A 19,153-nucleotide genomic window follows, 5' to 3' on the forward strand; every position below is an offset into this window, starting at 1 on the left:
TCGGTTTGTACTTCTAATTCGTGACCGGCGTTTTGTTTTGTTCTCTCTCTGCATTCGTCACTAATCACGCAACACCGCGCGTCTTACGTCATCCACCGTAACTGCTTCAGTGGATGACAGTCAGCGGAAGTGAGAGAAAAGTGTTTATTACGTTTGAAATATGGATATTTTTCTGACAAAAACTCATGGATTCGCTACAGGGGGCCTTCATTCATCCCTCGGAGCCGTCTGTGGCACGTTTTATTATGAATGTGCTAGTTTTATTTGACGACTTGTGGACTGTTCAACTACAACACCTGCTGAGTGCCATTAAACAGCTTGAAACAATTCATGAGACAATTTTTAATATACCTCCAACTGGATCGGTGTGAAAGAAGAAAGTCATATACACCTAGGATGCTTCGAGGGTAAGTAAAACACAAGCTAATTTTCATTTTTGGGTGAACTAAACCTTTAAGACTGGTTTTGTGGTCCAGGGTCACATTTGACGTCTTTCTCTCTTCTGACCAATGTAATTAATCTCTCGATTTTTCCCCTCTTTTGTAAAGTCATAGAAACAATGTTGTGGATTTTTTCTTTTGCTATTGGAGCAAATGGGAACACGACATTTATATTTGTTGCACTTATATGTAGTTTACCTTCTATGTAGTTGACTTCTGCTTCTGAGAACCCTGGAAATGTGAAAAGGGTCTATATTCTGTAGCACACAATCATCCTAGACCTGCTGCCCTACACACATTTGCAGATGACTCATTAGACAGAAATGATCAGACACATCAGTTATCTGTTCAGAGCAAACTGCACAGAGAGCAGATGACCTCACAATCCCAATCCCATTTCAATCTTATTTCCTATTCCTCTCTTCAAATAACTTATAAACAATAACCCCACTGAAACTGCTACCTGACTGAAACTGAAGTGTGGGAAAATTCTTTTTTTGTCTCTTATAGAATTATGATAACGGAGACTCTCAGCTGGATTCTGCAGAGCTGCTCAAGTTCATTCAGCACAATGAAACAGCCGTTCAAATGAACTCTTACGCTGAAGAGGAGAACAACCGCCTGCTCAGGTAAAAACACACAGTCACACAATCTCACAGAACTAGTGCGCATTTGTACGCTTCCGTTTAAAAGTTTGGGGTCCGTAAGAATTTAATGTGACACTGAAGACTGGAGTAATGATGCTGAAATTTCAGCTGTGATCACAGGGATAGATTACATTTTAAAATATATTCAAATAGATTACGGTTATTTTCAATTGTAGTAATATTTCACAATATTACTGTTTTTAGTAATACTTTTTACTATATTTTTGATGAAATAAATGCAGCTTTCGTGAGCAAAAGAGACAGTAGCAATACAGATCCCAAACTTTTGAACGGTAGTTTCCATGAATAACCAAATCTGCAATATTTTAAAGTAACTGTTAATTGGAATGCAGAAGAGTTCAAAATATAGTTCAAAATATATATTTTTTCTAAAAGAGGAATGAATTTACATTTTTGAGTGAGCAATCCCTTTAACCACTAGCCTACACTGTAGTTATAATCATCATAATCATCTCAGTCACACTGGACTTCTTCCTGTTTCTCTCACAGTAGGGGTTATTTGAGTTTATTGTGTCCATCTGTCTGTCAGGATGAGCCAGAGGGGAAAAAACTCCATCTACAAACACTGATAAAGCCAAGCAAACATTTCACTGCACAACTGTGTGCTATACTGCATATTCGGTTAGCTAGATAAGTGTATTGAAAACACAAATAAGACATGAATTTTTAACTCTTGGTCACATCGGAACAAAATGTTTTGTTGTGAAAGGAATGTTCAAAAGACCCTACGTGTATCTCACAGGAGCCTTTGTGTGGACGCTCTTATTGAGCTCTCAGATGAGAATGCCGACTGGAAACTGAGCTTTGATGAGTTCCTCAGCTGCTTGAAACCAGGCTTCAACCCTCCTGAGAAGAGTGAGTCTCTGTCTGTCTTGCTTCTGTCTGCACCAGCATGGAGTTTACAAACGATTCCATCACTTGCATAATGACAATGTGGACAAGTCAAGATTTGTGAGCAGTGTGAACAAAGCCATGGTGGTTTTTTATACTTAAGGAGCAGTTTTAATTCCTTCCGAGTTGGAAGGTTTGCTTCCATATTGAAGATCTTTCTTATATTCAAAGTTACATTCCCGAGTTTTCCCAGAATTGTAGTTCTGTGAGGCAGAGAGGGAGCAAACGAGGGGTTTTCCGCTCTTCCACAGAATGTTCCTCAGGCTGATAGGCTCCACATGCAGAACTAGGTGAAAGTTCAGTGGGAGGAGCTGCTTTCTCTGGCATCATGTGAAGCAACTTTTACACATGCAAACTCAGAACAGTGCTGTTATTGTTGAGTGAAACTAAAATTAATAAAAAAAAAAAAATTGGTAATTGGAATAAAGCTGAAATAAAATATATGAATATTAGATGAAAAACTTAAAAATGCTTAAATGAAAATTAAAAATGTTGCCTTGGCAACTGACTAAAAAGTTGGAAGACTAAAATTACTAAAAACTATAAAAATTAATTCAAATTAATATAAATATAAAAAACAACAAAAAAGAATAAGAATGACAAAAACATAACAAAACTACTAAAACTTCAAATAAAAACTGAAAATATAAAAATAAAAGCTAATTCAAAATATGAATACTATAATAATATAAACAATACTAAAATAACACTGATTAGAACATAACCTGTGGGTCTGTCACAGGATATAAAAGACACACTAGAGAAGAATATAAAGATCTGGAGAAGGATATATGACATTTATAAATCCTGTTGACAGTAAACTATAGCATTCATAGCACCATTGGTGTATCCCAGCAGATCAGAATTAAAAGCAGATGCCCTGGCTTCTGATCTTGAGTCGACTTGCCATGATAGTTGAGAACTGCACACTTCAGTCATATTCATTTACCCTAGTTTCTCCTGGATGGTTGTAGCAGCATAGTCGTTCCACAGTAATTTCCCGTTTTGTATTTGGGAATCTGGGACACAGGCAGACAGTATTTGGTTGCAGACACAGCCATGTATTGCAAGCCTTTCAAATGGTGATGTTCAGACAGCTTTTGCTGATTTTAACTTACAGTAGTTTATAGGGAATAAAGTGTTCGTAATCACGATTAAATTTTTTGGGGGGCCTTCTGGTAACTTGTTTTGAAAATTATTGTGGTAACATGGTTTGTGTGTTACTACAGAGTGTGCTCTGGAAGATGAGACCTATGAGGATGGTGCCGAGACTCAGGTGGAGTGCAACCGCTGCGTCTGCGCATGTGGAAACTGGGTCTGCACCGCCATGACTTGTGATGGTGAGTTTATATCAACAAATTCAAGACAGAAAAGGAGAGTGTGGGGTAAGCTGTGCCCATTTGCACTCTAGTCGAAGTGAAAGAAGACTGAGACCTAATTATATTTCGGGATGCATCAATAATACAGACCATAGAAATATGACTTGTCAAAAAAAGTGATAAAGTGACACAAGGGAAGTTGAAGGGCTGACACATCTTACCCCACTTTCCCCCACATAAGCAGTACTCATTCCATTTTATAATAATGAGACTGACTTGCTCCACAGAGAAAAGCCCAGTTATTGACACTAATGGGGATCAGGAGATGACCGAAGAGGAATGGACTCGCCGTGTGGCTGAACTCAACAAGCATCAGGTCAGCTGTCTGACTTCATTCACCGCAAATTGATGTCATTGTTTATCATAAATCAATGTCAAATTGCTTACTATCTATCCTTGACTGTCCCATCTAATAAAGGCTAAATAATGGGAGAAATAAATAAACAGAGCCGATCCTCCCTATACGCAAAGTACGCAAGCTGCGTAGGGCCCCCGAAACACCAGGGGGCCCCCTTGCTCTCAAAGATGATTTAATTTTAGTTTTGTTTTTGAATTTGGCCAGCGGTTATGAAAACCACTTATGTCATTTCTTTTAATGTGGTGCGCTGTCGCCCTTTCTACGTAAAAATCAGTCAAATCATGTAACGTGAATGTCATGCAGTGTCTTACCCGAGACAAAAAAAAAAAAACGAGTTGAAAGGGTACCGGGCTGCGGAAGAGACACCGTTTCTCAAGCGGACAAAGGTGTTTCATTCATTCATATCTCGTCATTCATAACCCCCAACCATCCCGCCCCGCCGACACAGTTTTGCGTAGGGCCCCCAGAAGTCTAGGATTGGCTCTGTAAATAAATATATTAATATTTCATTCAGTACTGAAAATATTACATAAAACATACACCACCATTTAAAAGTTTGGGTTTAGTAAGATTTTAGTAAGAAATAGCAAGAAATTAATACTTTTATTTAGCAGTGATGTATTAAATTGCTCCAAAGTGACAATAAAGACGTTACAAAATATTTATATTTCAGTTATGTTCTATGTCATATTTAAAACTTACTGACTCCAATTTTTGAATGGTAGTGTAATTTAATCAAATTAAAAATCAACTTACCCAGTATTTTTGTATATGAACTATATTTTTTAGGCTTCTTAGAGCCAAAACATTAAGTAAGCTAAATTTCTCAGTGTGGTGCTGCAATATGTTTAGTCTTTGAAATTGGTCACTTATGGGCTTCCATTTTAGACACGATGTTTTACAAGCGTACAGCAAATGTGTTTTTACTTAGTGTTTATCACTCCACATAACATGATGCATGCAAACAGACAATAAATCCCTCAGTAAAAGCAGGAGCTTGCTGATTTAAGGAGAGTTTTATGCTCTCACACTACTTCATACACTAACTCTTAAAATAAGTCAAATAAACCACAAAATAATGCGACTGACATAGTAAGTGGTGTTTGATGTGTAGATATCACTGACACAAAAATCCAGAACTAGCCAGTTCAAGTCCAGGCATGTTTCCCTGAGTCTGAGGGAGGACTTAGTTTGTCATTTCAGCTGACTAATACACTTTTTAGAGGGCTATAAACTGCAGGTGGTGACCTTCCTCGTGGGCTGTTACACTAACTGCTTGTTGATTTTCTATGTGAAATATAAGCTGTTGCTGTCAGTTAGTTTGCCTGAGGCAAAACAAACAAACGACTGACTTCTGACATATGCCTCCATCAGGAGACAGTGGAGAAGATGAAGACCAGCACAAAGGAGGTCTAAACCAGGACAGACACGAGGAGTGAGATGACGTGGACGAATTCCTCTCTTACTGATCACAATCAGGATTCCTGAGATTATGTACTGTTAATGGAAGAATCACACCATTTTATTACTTTTATTGCTATCCATACTGCATCTATTCTGTAGTTAATGTGTTTTATGTTGCGGTTTACTTTTCTATGTATTTCATTAGCTTTTCACCATTTTGTATGTTAATTTGTGAGTCTTCAAGTGCTGTAAATTGTTTGATTGTGTCACTCCAAACAGGCCTCAGCACTTTGTTATGGGGGCCCTTGTTTTATTCACTATTGTTTGATTTGATGTATTATTCTTTATACCGTTTATTTGTTTGTGTGTCTACAGTTATATGTGGAAATATATTTTTTGTTTTTGTTTTTTTTTTTGATTGAGACAATGGCAATAGAAAAAGAAAAAAAAAGAGGAAAGGATTCGAGAGTGATGCTGAGAGAGCAAAACAACACGGGTTCGTCCATCAAACTGTGACTTTAGAGCTTCAAAACGAGAGATGTCCTTCAGTCAGATGGTAGATACTCATGCTAAAACATCTACACGCTAGAAAGAGCTTGATGGATATAAATGCAAGCTAAATGAAGCTTGTCATGGCCGCTCTCTCTCTCTTTCACTCTCATCTTGAAGGCAGTCATAGTCTTGAGACCTTTCGTAAAGGTGCTAATGTTAGTATTCCTCTGTTTGCTGCTTTGCTCTCTTGCTTTAGACGGTAGATAATGCTCGGTAGGACATGAAACACTAGAAGCAGAGACGGCATGGCTCAGTGGACAGAGCAGGCAATACCTTTGAATTTTAACATCATTATGGGACAACAAACCCACCATGTTGTTAATACTTGACAAACATGCTTTTTCTGCCATTAGCGACTTCGATTAGAGTAGATCACCTCCATTAGTAGAAAACAGCTGCACAGATGCGTTGGCTACGCTTGAGCTTGTATTTATGTTAGTTGCTAGAGGCAGTTCATGCTGAAACTCTCACACTGTGCTCAGTCCCATTCTGATGCTGGGGTTAAATCGACAAAATGAACTAACAAGCCAGATTTATAAAAAAAATAAAGCAGCTGAGCTCACAAAGATGGGACTGAGTACAGATGGAGTGATCTGAAACCAAAGCCTGATGTTTAAATTGTTGTACGAAAACCTCCAGGTATATCACTACTCTGGACCCAGCAACTACTTTATACCTGTTACTTAAAATAACTGTCAGAATAAGGATTAGAGTTGCTATTGCATCTGTAGTGTAGATGCATTCTTACCCACTTAAGAGAATGTGTGTGTATGTGTGCAAAATGCATTTGTGTGTGTGTGTGTGTTAGCATGTTTAATTTCCACTAACAGTACGGATCCTTTGTGGTAATGAGTGCCTTATATATACAAACAGTGTGCCGTGGATGAAGTGGCTTCTTCTGTAGGTATAAACCACCTAATATAGGACACGTTGAATCGACAAAATGAACTAACAAGCCAGATTTATAAAAAAATAAAGCAGCTGAGCTCACAAAGATGGGACTGAGTACAGATAGAGTGATCTGAAACCAAAGCCTGATGTTTAAATTGTTGTACGAAAACCTCCAGGTATATCACTACTCTGGACCCAGCAACTACTTTATACCTGTTACTTAAAATAACTGTCAGAATAAGGATTAGAGTTGCTATTGCATCTGTAGTGTAGATGCATTCTTACCCACTTAAGAGAATGTGTGTGTATGTGTGCAAAATGCATTTGTGTGTGTGTGTGTGTTAGCATGTTTAATTTCCACTAACAGTACGGATCCTTTGTGGTAATGAGTGCCTTATATATACAAACAGTGTGCCGTGGATGAAGTGGCTTCTTCTGTAGGTATAAACCACCTAATATAGGACACAGTGCACATTAATTTTCCAGTATTATGGTAGACAGCAATTGCCTTTTATATGTCTGTATGATTGTCTTATTCAATGGGACAGAATTAAAACCTTTTATTGTAAAAACTCTTGCTCTGTTTTATTCATATTCACTTCTCTGGTTATTATTTGAAATGTAATTTGTGCTAATAATAATGTAATAATAAAAATAAAAGGAACGAGAGTTGATCTCTTAAGACTTACAAAAATTTGTTATGATCTATCATGTGGATTTTTCATTTTTATCATTTAATTTTTAGAGCTACTATCCTGCAAAAACCATTTTGAATGTGGCTTACATGTTTTAGTTCACAAGTGGCTGTAAGAAATGGTTACATGAGAGACATTCTTGCACAACGAGTTAAAGGTTTTCACAATGTTTTAATGTCTTTGTGTTAATCTATTTATTTCGTCCCAATGTATCATTTCATACGCCGTTTCTACATCAGTAATTAAATTATTTCAGTGGTCAGTAAAGTGCCATTAAATCACTGCTGATTCTAACTTTGCATCATTTTAAAGTTTAAGGCAGCAGTTACAAACTACAGTTTTCTATTTTAGTTTATTGAATTTTAGTCAGGGTAAACAGGCCTGAAAATGGTGCCATTAGACATATAGTTCCCAGTGTTATTTTAGTAAATTTATATACTATTATAGTATTTATTAATATTTTGAATTAGCCTGTTTTTATATTTTCAGCTTCATTATAATTAAAGTTTTACTAAATTTGTGCTTTTGTTATTTATTCATTATTTCAGTTCAGTCACTTTAGTACTAGCTCCCAGGGCGACATTTCTAATGTTCGTTTAAGTTGTTTAGGTTTTTATCTAATATTTTATTTTATTTCAGCTTTATGTCAAGCTACAATTTTAATAAATGTAGCTATAGCAAACACTATTTTCTGGGGGAAACCAATTACAAAACCTGAATTGTTTGACAAAATATCAGCATTAGTGTACTCCCTTGTAGAATTAAATCCTTCTGTATTAAACAGATCTGTATAAACTAGAATAAACAGCCAAAGTTATGACAACTCTGCAACCTTGAACTGACCTATAGATAAACCAGATGATGGATGGGTTAAGAAACTTGCTGACTTCTTGCATAATGAAATCTAAGTGCTTGCATAACCAGCAAAAGCACCCTAAAAACTAAAGAAAATACATGGATTTTAACGAGAAGAGACTGGATGTGTCGTTCTAGAAGAGAAGGGGGGAAGTTTGTTCCAGTTATTTGTAGTAACGTTGGGCTATACATGTTAGCCAACTCGCTAGTTCTAGAAAAGGGTTAATTCAGTCGGGCGGAGCCAAACTCCAGTTGAGCCCAGAAGCGTGAATGTTATAGTGAGCGCTTGATGGGCCGTCTTTGATAATGACTGTAATGTGTGAATGCTGCCATTAGGCCGAACTCATATTTAGGTTACACATGGAAGTTCGGGACGCTTGGCGTTGGAAGTAAACTCGCTCGAAGTGTTGGGAAACAGCTTTAACCAGAAGAAGGAGGTCTCTTTTCCGTTATCGACTATTAAAATGGAGGGATTTGAAGGAGCCAGCAGCAGCGAGAGTGTTTTAGATCTGTCCCGTCTGAATCTGAACAATAACAGCTTGGACACGGTCAGCGAGAAACGACGGAAAGACACGACGCAACTGTATCTGTGCTACAACCGCATGACGGCTTTGCCCGAGTCCATCTCTTTATTCTCGAACCTGGAGTTTCTCGACATCAGTAACAACTCGCTGTCGGGGACGCTTGGCGTTGTAAGTAAACTCGCTCGAAGTGTTGGGAAACAGCTTTAACCAGAAGAAGAAGGTCTCTTTTCCGTTATCGACTATTAAAATGGAGGGATTTGAAGGAGCCAGCAGCAGCGAGAGTGTTTTAGATCTGTCCCGTCTGAATCTGAACAATAACAGCTTGGACACGGTCAGCGAGAAACGACGGAAAGACACGACGCAACTGTATCTGTGCTACAACCGCATGACGGCTTTGCCCGAGTCCATCTCTTTATTCTCGAACCTGGAGTTTCTCGACATCAGTAACAACTCGCTGTCGGTCATCTGCGAGGACATCACCCGACTGACCAAACTCAAGACCCTCATAGCCAAGAACAATCGTTTAAATGAGTTTTCTCTGCCCAAGCACTTTGGCTCTCTGCAGCTGGAAGTGCTGAATTTAAGTGGGAACAGGTTTGAGGAGATGCCGAGCCAGTGTCTGCAGCTGTTGCGCCTCCAGTCTCTGTCTCTGGGAGGAAACAGACTGAAGAGCATCCCAGCAGAGATCGAGAGTCTCACCAGGTAACGCGCGAACACCTGCATGACTTTCTCAAAAAGTCTAAAGATTAAATAGCCCAACTTTCTAGGTCATTCCTGTTTAGTAGATAAGTGTCGCTAATCTTAAACGTTATACGTGTTGGACGGAATAACAAACTCGTAATTTTGTAAATACATATGTTTTGCTACCTCGAGTGGATGTTGTCCATTTTTGTCATATACTTGAGTGCCAACTTCCGAGTCGCGTACTGGCGTCACACTCAAGGAAATGACATCATTTTAGGTGGGAAGCTGGGCAGTGTTGCCAACTTAGCGATTTTGTTGCTAGATTTAGCAACTTTTCAGACTACCCTAGCAACTTTTTTTTTTTCAAAAAGCACCTAGCAACAAATTTATCTATTTTTTAAAAGTTGTTGGTAACTTTTAGCAACTTTTGTAAAGTGAGGCAAATGATAAAAAAGACATATTTTCATCTAAATTACACAAAAAGAGGAAACCATTGAACAGCTAGCCAGCCAAGCAGCACATCAACATGGAGAGAGCTAGAGAAAGAACAGTACAAACAAATGTGCATTAAGTTGCTAGTTCCAATTGGTCAATAATAAATGCACATTTATGATACAGCATGTTATTAGCTTGTAATTGTTGTTCAGTTAGGTACACTGTAAGAAAAAATATGTGGAAAAACTGAAAAAGTACTAGTCATTTTCTGCCAGGATGTTATCCATTAAGTTGTAACCTGTAACCTTCAAACACAAAATGCAATGTGGAATTTAAAACACAGGTAAAACACCTGTAAAAAATAAATACGTATTGTCCCTTCATATAAACAGTACATTGTGTCCTATTTTTATAGACTTTTGTGTAGCACACTAATTAACTAGTACACTGCTTAAAACTATAATTGTTCAGAATGTGCAGTTTTACTAGTTAATAAGAAAATACATAAAATGTGTAACTGTTCAATAATTCAATGTTGTAAAAAATCAGATCATAAAGATGTGCTACTTATGTTACTTTTACAAATTAAAATATTTTATGTTTATAATATTTTTACTACCCTAGCAACTTTTTTTTTTTCAAAAAGCACCTAGCAACAAATTGAGCTATTTTTAAAAAGTTTTTGGCAACTTTTAGCAACTTTTGTAAAGTGACTCAAATGATAAAAAATACATATTTTCATCTAAATTACACAAAAAGAGGAAACCATTGAACAGCTAGCCAGCCAAGCAGCACATCAACCTGGAGAGAGCTAGAGAAAGATGCCTAACAGTACAAACAAATGTGCATTAAGTTGCTAGTTCCAATTGGTCAATAATAAATGCACATTTATGATACAGCATGTTATTAGCTTGTAATTGTTGTTCAGTTAGGTACACTGTAAGAAAAAATATGTGGAAAAACTGAAAAAGTACTAGTCATTTTCTGCCAGGATGTTATCCATTAAGTTGTAACCTGTAACCTTAAAACACAAAATGCAATGTGGAATTTAAAACACAGGTAAAACACCTGTAAAAAATAAATACGTATTGTCCCTTCATATAAACAGTACATTGTGTCCTATTTTTATAGACTTTTGTGTAGCACACTAATTAACTAGTACACTGCTTAAAACTATAATTGTTCAGAATGTGCAGTTTTACTAGTTAATAAGAAAATACATAAAATGTGTAACTGTTCAATAATTCAATGTTGTAAAACATCAGATCATAAAGATGTGCTACTTATGTCACTTTTACAAATTAAAATATTTTATGTTTATAATATTTTTATGAACAAATAACATTTAAAAAGTATTTTTCGCTGAGATTTGAGTAATATCGTTGTGTATTCCACATACAAATACTGTTTTGTGTAATGGTTATGCAATGACGTCATCACGCAATGACATCACAACGTCATTTAGCAACTTTTAGCAACAAATCATTCTGCCTTTAGCAACTTCCACTGAAAATTAGTTGGCAACACTGAAGCTGGGAAAGATATGAGCACAATGATTCAACACACGTAAACTTACATCCTTTGGTGGCAGTTGTTATATTTATCAATAGACACTTATTGCTGTGGCGCTACATATGCGCTTAAGCTTTGCTCATAAATACATGTAATGCACATGTAAACAAATATGTGAATAGGGTAGGCTACATATAAACACAACTTTCATAATCTAAAAATCAGTTTGGATTTATTCGGATTTACGAAACAGACTGAATGTGAACATCCCTAATGTGTTAGCATTTATGTAGCAACACCCTCGGTGATCAAATTACTCGAACTCTTTATTTCTGTCCTGTTGAGTTGTATAAATAATCAAGTTATAATTGTCTGGTTCTGAGACACTTATAATTTAAGTGTCTGAGTTCGACCGGAGCATATATCTGAAGTTACAGAGTTCAAGAGGTACTGTATAACAAGAATGGCCCTGCTGATGTGTAGCTTGACTGATTAATGATGGTTCAGTGTTGAAAATAGTGATTATTGGTTATTTAATGAAAGATGAGGGCAAATGTGTTATGTGAAAGCAGCTGTCCTGATGGACTTAATGAAAGCGGCTGATTACACAATAGCAGGCATTTTGAGAGGTACTGTAGAGGTACGTGAAGCCGGATATGAAGTCAGCATAAGTTACCCAACTTGTCCGAAAGTATGACTGGTAATACATCTTTTGAAATAATATGACTTGTGATCAGTCACAGATGATTTATAGGACATACTCTTATATATGACTCATCTTTCATCTTTAATTTATTAGGGACTCAAATCTTCTTCTCTGGATGTTTGTCAAAGAAAATGAAACGGCAGAGGAATGTGAAATAGGCCTGACACAATAACATGGCACACACTGTGCACCATTTTCATCAGTAAATAACTGGGAATGTAACATGCTGTACTTCTTATGTTCTGGCTGATGCAACTTCAGAAGGGTATGATCCAAAAGACAAGGCTGCCTTTTTCCCTGTTTATACCCTGTGCTCTGAACAAAGTGCAATGTGAGCAAAAAAAAAGAAGTCATGTTGACGACTATCTCCCCCGTTCCCTTAATATGTCCGTTTCTTTAGTGTTTCCGAGCTCTTTCTCAGTAATTCTGTCACAGTGCCAATTGAACAGTGTCCTGAACAGTCGGGACCCCCACACGAAATAGGTCTGCACTAGGACCCAGGGGGTATAGCCGGTTTAAGTGTAGCTTGTATGCTGTCAGTTCTCTGTTACAGTGCTTCAGTTTGCTGTATTGGTGATCTTATTCTCGATATATATATACTAAAGGTTTATTGTTTCACATTTTATTATTTGCATGTTTTTACCAGATGATCAAAGGTAATATGAGATTTAATAACAGGCTAAGCTAGTAATATATTTAAATCAGGCACTGAATAGATTACAAATTATAATATCTTTTAACCAGAGAGATCATGCGGCATAAAATAAGTAGTCTTACAAACAATTTGTGATTGTTGGTTAGTTTGGTTAAAGGCTTGGAAGTGTTTACTAGTTAGCAGATGCATTTCTCTGCCTAACCTTTGTTTACCAAGTACCTGCTTCCTTATGCTGGCAAGTTCATTCTGAACCTTATCAGACTTATCAGTCTTTATTTATTTAGTCACGTGCATATTAATACTTCAGAATGTCAAGGAAATGGAGCTCCCAGAGCATGACTCACGGTCTACCAGCCCAGTGGTTGATGATTACGGTACGTTACTAACTGATTGTGGCAATGACTGATATGGGAAACAGCAGACAGCCATCATAGAGTCTACATGTAGTCTGCAGCTGTAGAATCTGAAGGATCATGTGACTCTGAAGACTGGAGTATTCAAAATTCAGCTTTGCCATCACAGGAATAAATTACATTTTAAAGTATATTAAATTATTAATCAGTTACTTTAAATTGTAATTTCACAATATTACTATTTTTGGTGTATTTTTGATCAAATAAATGCAGCCTTGGTGAGAATACGAAATTTCTTTCTATAACCTTTGAACGGTAGTGCTCTTATAATACAAATATCATCTGCTTATATTGAAATATACTTGTAATGCCATGACAGTGAAGTGCTTCTTTTCAGCTAACCACAGAAAAGCCTCTGATTAGGGCTTTAGTTCTCACTGTTCACTGCACTGACAGTGAGAGTGAATAGGAAGCTCTCAGAGCTGCAGGATCAGTTTGCCATGTGGCTGTGCTGGAACCGTGAGTCTGCTGAGGCCGACTTGGCTGCGAGCCATCCCATCATAAAGAGATGTGCCCTGTTGGCCCACATTACACACAGAGTTGGTCCTTTTCAAGAGATCTGGGCCTCTTTTCCCTTTGCTATCTCTGCCTGCTGTGATAATTGTAGAGACTAAGCTGAGATGGGTTGGCGAAGGGAATGAGGTATTGAAGCAAAAAATGAATGCCTCTCTTCAGGGAGGACAACAAATGGACAAAGTGGCCTGTAGGGTAAAACGATAGAAGATCTCTCACTCGCTCCTTTGCTCTCAGTGCTTCATTCTTTTGTAGAGGAAGAATTCCGTTTCAGAAAAGATTTTAAGCCATGAGCTAAATCAGCTCTGAGATGAATCACAACATTACAAATTTGGAATGGAGGCAAAAAGACAAATGTACAAAAGTATGCACTTAAAGGGGACATCGGATGCCCATTTTCCACAAGTTGGTATGATTCTTTCGGGTCTTCATGAAATGTCTGTAACATACTTTAGTTAAAATTCCTCAGTGGTCGTGTAAAACAACACTTTTTTTTACCTTGTCAAAAACAGCTCTGTTCACAGCGAGCCGCTTCTGTGCATGTCTCGTTAAATGATACTGAGCTACTGCTCACACACACCTCTCTTTCGTGGAGTGTGTCGACCATAGACTGTATAAAAACATGGACGTAGTGTCCGTGACGTCACCCGTAGATTTCTGAGGAGCGTTTTTGAAGCTCAAAGTGGGCGGAGCAGGCCGTCGCCATCTTGGCAGCGCGTCACCGCGCGTCACTTCTGGATAATCGAAAATGAGCAAAGAGGTGGGAGCAGGTTGCTGAAAACACGCCCACCTAGCTCGACGGTGGTGACAGCAGCGGCAATCCACCTGTCACTCAAGTGGCCACGCCCTTAATTATGCAGAAACTTAAGGCTTAATATAATTTAAACGGATGAGTTATAAAAAAATTCACCCCCCTCACAGTTGTCATGAAGGGCAAAATTAGCTATATAGACCAAAATCATTTTTTGAACCAGGCTGTAAACATGTTTTTTTCTGCTGTAAAGTTGGGCATTTTAACATGGGGAGTCTATGGGATTGACTCCCTTTTGCAGCCAGCCTCTAGCGGCCAGTTGATGAATTACAGTTTAAGTCACTTCCTTGTTGGCTTCACGAGAGAGAGCGGGAGGTTGCCGCTTGGTGTTGACACAAGATGCGTGCATTGCTGCCTTGGACTCGGAGGTGGTCTTATTCAAATAGCTAGCTATCTGCGTAGAAACCGGCTGCAGATTGAAACAGCTCGCTGGATGATACAGTTTCAGACTCAGACCGCTCATAACAAACTGGCTGTGTGTTTTCTTTTCAGCTTTTCTGAGCTGGCAGACACGCCAGAAATTAAACTAAATGCAGAAAAGCTAAAAAAATAAAATAAAAAAGTGAAAATTTCATCCGAATTTCACCCCTTTAAGCTAGTCATTCCATGGACGTGTTGTCTAGGACAAAAGTGTTTGTGACACAATAAAAGGGATGTTTGCACAAGATATCTTCGTTATCGTGAAACATTGATGTGTATTGACTTAAAAACAGCCGAAGATTGAGTGATTTCCTCATAGCCAACCTTTGCATGTTTGCGGCAAGTTTTTTCACATGTCTGCATTTCCTCTCTGGAAGGCTTCCTTACCAGAATAAAAACACTTCTACCTTATCATTTGTCAGTGGCAGTAACCATAGGGCAGAATTACTCTTGATTTTTAATGTACTTTAATGCAGTGGTTCTTAACTGGGGGAAGGGGCCCACTAGGTGGCATTGGCAAACTTCTTGGGGTGCCCGAATAAGTAAAATATATTAATTAAATGCTATTAATTAGGCCTACATATCAGATTAGATAGGAGGGTCTTTGTATATTGTCTTGGTCAAAGGGGGTCCTTGGAGTCAAAAAGGTTGCTTTAATGTGCTTTCCGTTGATTTCCTAGTAATGATGAAACAAAGTAAAAAGGACCTGCTTTTTGACTGGATGAAAAAACACATTTAATGGTTTTAGATGCACATTTTGTTTTTAATGTTTCAGAATTTATTACTTTAGTTTTTCCATGCCAGATTCCAATAACATAATGCCATGTATAACAATCTTATTGTCATTTTGACTTCTATTTTGTTTATCACATTTGTAGCGACCCTTCACAACCCTTCTTTCTCTCTCTAGCTTAGAGCTGTTGTATCTGGGTGGTAACCAGATCTCCTCCATCCCTGCTGAACTAGCTAACTTACCCTGCCTCAGTTACCTAGTTCTGTGTGATAATCGCATCCAGAGCGTCCCACCTCATCTCAACAAGTAAGTCTGAGATGTCACGCAAATGCTTGCTAGCAGAGTGTGCCTAATTGTCCTTCAGGGCTGCACGGTTTGGTCAAAAAAAACATATTGCAATTATTTTGATGATAAACATTGAACAGATCATCAGGGTTATTATTGTTACCTGAAACTAAAGACATAAAAAAAAAAATATTACTTGAAATAAAATAAGCAAAAAGCTTACATTTCAGCTAATTGTTATTTTGTTAAATTTGAAATACTAAAATAAATACAAATAAAATGTAATAAAAAACTACATACATTAAAAAAAGACAAAAACACAACAATTACTAAAATTTAAATGAAAACAAAATATATAATTAAAAATATTAACAAACTATAATAGTAAGATGAATGATACTAAAATAACAATGCAGCTAATATTGATTCTTCTTAGATATCCCAAAAATGATATTATATTAGGTATTTCATATATAATAAATATTAGATAATATGTATTAATATTATGTGATATATTACAGTACTTAGTAGTAGTAGTAGTAATAATAATAAAATAAATATTAAAGATGTTTTTTTTTTTTGCCTGTCCTGCTGTTCTTTCCACCCTCACAGGCTCCATTCCCTGCGCTCTCTTAGTCTGCATAATAACCTGCTGACGTATCTTCCGAGAGAGATCCTGAGCCTGGTGCATCTTCAGGAGCTCAGTCTCAGAGGCAATCCTTTGGTTGTACGCTTCGTCAAGGACATGACCTACAAACCCCCGTCGCTGCTGGAGCTGGCTGGCCGAACCATCAAAAGCAAGAACCTTCCATACTCGCATAAAGACCTCCCAAGCCATCTAGTCAACTACCTAGACATGGCCAGCAAGTGCCCCAACCCCAAGTGCGCAGGTGGGAGGAGAAACATGATATAAAGACTAGTTTATATACGTAGATATAGATATGTTCATATAAATTTATATTGAAGTTATTGCTATAGCACTTTTCACAATATGTATTGTTTAAAAGCAGCATTACAGAAAATGCTTGCTTCAATGTGAAACTTGGGTCGTATTCTGTTATCAGCCAGAGATGAATCAAAGTAATGTCAATATGGCATATAAGATAATACATGTTATGTGGTTAGTTAACTTTATGTACTTAGTTATGTAGACACAACCTGCTAAGCAGCGATTACAGTTTGTGCTTTTAATGATTACAATATACGGATACAGTTTTGTATGTTGATCATATATAAAATAATGTGCTCTCAATTGATAGTTCACCCAAAAATGAAAACGCCACCTCTATGACTTTCGTTCAACTACTGAATATGAATTAAAAAGGTTTTAGTATTATATATAATATTACATATTTTCTCCCTCCTTTGAAAGTCTAGGCAACCAACATTTTCAAGCTTTAAAAAGTTCATAAAGAGATTGTAAAAGTAATCCACATGAATTGAGCGGAGAAACATGATTGCCTTTATTCACATTCAACACACACATACATAAGGTGCGGTCACATTTAACATTGTTCAGCAATGTTTCGTGGGTGAAATGCAGTTTTCACGAAATGTTTCCAAACATAGATTTCGCAACAAGTTCAGATTGGTCACAAGTTGGATTCATTGCATTGACCAATAGAAAGCTGCTTTGTTTGAAAGTGAACGCAGCATAGAGAGCAAGTCAAATATGTGTACTTAAACTGTTTGATTGATATGGGTATGGTAGTTTACAGTGTCTTTACAAAATAAACATACATTTTTGCTTCAGTGGAGGAACTGAATCTCTTAGGTTTCATTACAAATATTGTAATTTGTGTTTCAAAGATGAACAAAAGTCTGGGTATGGAATGACATGATAGTAATATAGTATAGTTGTGGTGTGAACTCTGCTATTCTTTTCAATTTTGGACGAATCTATATCTTTATCATTATAGTTATCGTCCTTGGTGTGAATGGATCTTTAGTCAATTTAAAACAATTTCTAACCATGTTATATCTCACCACCTCATTCCCAGGCGTTTACTTCGACTCATGCGTTCGTCACATCAAGTTTGTGGATTTCTGTGGGAAGTATCGCCTGCCCTTGATGCACTACCTGTGCTCCCCAGAATGCACCTCTCCCTGCAGCTCCAACCCTCAGAGCGACGCTGACTCAGACGATGACAACAGCGTGCCTGCCGATCGCCTTCAAAGAGTGCTACTGGGATAACCTCGCTCACCCCGTACACGTCTCCTTCTCTCTCACTTACAGTGTTATCAGGAAGAACATTGAACTTTACAGCCAGCTGGCTTGAAAACCTCTCAGCTGAAGCCAAATCTTATTGCCAAGTGATTGAGCAAGTGGCATTCTGGGAAAGACATCTGCAGATAGTTTCCCTTACAAAGGCCTTGCTTTGCAAAGGCAAAATCAAAAACACTGGCGGTTCAGAATAGTTGTTAGTTATATTAACTAAGTTGCCTTGGTCATCACTCTATTTAGCTCTTGCACTTTTGTAATACGTAGAAGGCGCAGTTTAGGTACATGTATATCTTTTGCTTTGCAATAGGTTGCTTTGTCTCTCACAGGAGAGCACTAACTTAATTCTTTTTACATTATGCACACAGATTTACTGTGAATTAAGAAAAAATAAACATTGAGAACCCTTGGTCTTTGGGCTTGTGAGAGGTTTTCTTCGTGTTTGTAACTGCGTGGCCTGCAGCACTGTAAGACAGGGCTACATCTTCAAAAACATGCGTTTGTGTCTGCAAAATATCTTGTTTTAATTTAGAATTTGCGGACACCCTGCGGTTGCATTCAAAAACCGGGGCAGCATCTACGATAAACAGTGACAAAGGTCACCAGTCACTTTGTTTTGAAGGTTAATTCTTTATTCTGCATCAATATAAACTGTGATATTGTTACAGGGCCAATGGACAAATTTGTGAAGTGTTTCTGGCATTTTTTTTTAAACTGAACTTTGTTCTTCAAACACTTCCTGTTTTATAAACTCCCTCACTTTCTTTAGTTTCTTCACATGTGCCTTACACTCTTAGGCTTTACCAGTATTGATTATGCAAATAACTAATGCAATCATTATTTCTCAGAGTTTTAAAATTCATATCTAAATAATCTTTTATGATATTTTCTATATATCAGTGACAAGATAGAATGTATTTTATTTAAGATGATGAAGGCAGATTTGGATTACATTCACTCCTCTACTGGTTTATAAACATGTATTTGCACTTCTTATGTAAAGTACTATAATAAATAATAATAATAATAATAATTTGTGTGTGGGTCACTTTTTTCTAATTAATATTTTATGTTTTTCTGGAATAAAGCCAGTGCTTTCAAAACATTT

The 19,153-nt window shown here is 37.3% G+C and overlaps 2 protein-coding genes across 2 annotated transcripts in view; both read left to right on the forward strand.

Annotated features, from left to right (window-relative positions):
- Positions 1-6,604, forward strand: part of LOC107688672 (follistatin-related protein 1-like) — a 42,261-nt gene extending 35,657 nt beyond the window's left edge. The window contains exons 8-12 of the mRNA XM_016486393.1: positions 951-1,069; positions 1,851-1,963; positions 3,229-3,339; positions 3,606-3,694; positions 5,111-6,604. Coding sequence (XP_016341879.1) covers positions 951-1,069; positions 1,851-1,963; positions 3,229-3,339; positions 3,606-3,694; positions 5,111-5,152 — 474 coding nt within the window. The 3' untranslated portion in view covers positions 5,153-6,604. The remainder of the gene's footprint in view (positions 1-950; positions 1,070-1,850; positions 1,964-3,228; positions 3,340-3,605; positions 3,695-5,110) is intronic.
- Positions 6,605-8,829: 2,225 nt separating this feature from the next.
- LOC107688662 (leucine-rich repeat-containing protein 58-like) lies at positions 8,830-18,204 on the forward strand. Its single transcript, XM_016486385.1, has 4 exons — positions 8,830-9,359; positions 15,717-15,845; positions 16,437-16,714; positions 17,825-18,204. Exons 1-4 carry the CDS (start codon positions 8,905-8,907, stop codon positions 18,016-18,018), a joined length of 1,056 nt encoding a protein of 351 aa, XP_016341871.1. The 5' UTR covers positions 8,830-8,904; the 3' UTR covers positions 18,019-18,204.
- The last annotated feature ends 949 nt before the right edge of the window (positions 18,205-19,153 follow it).

The sequence above is a fragment of the Sinocyclocheilus anshuiensis genome, unplaced genomic scaffold, assembly GCF_001515605.1.
Source record: "Sinocyclocheilus anshuiensis isolate Anshui unplaced genomic scaffold, SAMN03320099.WGS_v1.1 scaffold834, whole genome shotgun sequence".
Taxonomy (NCBI): Eukaryota; Metazoa; Chordata; class Actinopteri; order Cypriniformes; family Cyprinidae; genus Sinocyclocheilus; species Sinocyclocheilus anshuiensis.

Coding starts and splice junctions, on each gene's coding strand:
- LOC107688662 (XM_016486385.1), top strand. CDS start 8,905: ATGGAGGGATTTGAAGGAGCCAGCAGCAGCGAGAGTGTTTTAGATCTG. Junction 9,360..15,716: donor GAGATCGAGAGTCTCACCAG/GTAACGCGCGAA, acceptor TTCTCTCTCTAG/CTTAGAGCTGTTGTATCTGG. Junction 16,715..17,824: donor CCCCAACCCCAAGTGCGCAG/GTGGGAGGAGAA, acceptor CCTCATTCCCAG/GCGTTTACTTCGACTCATGC.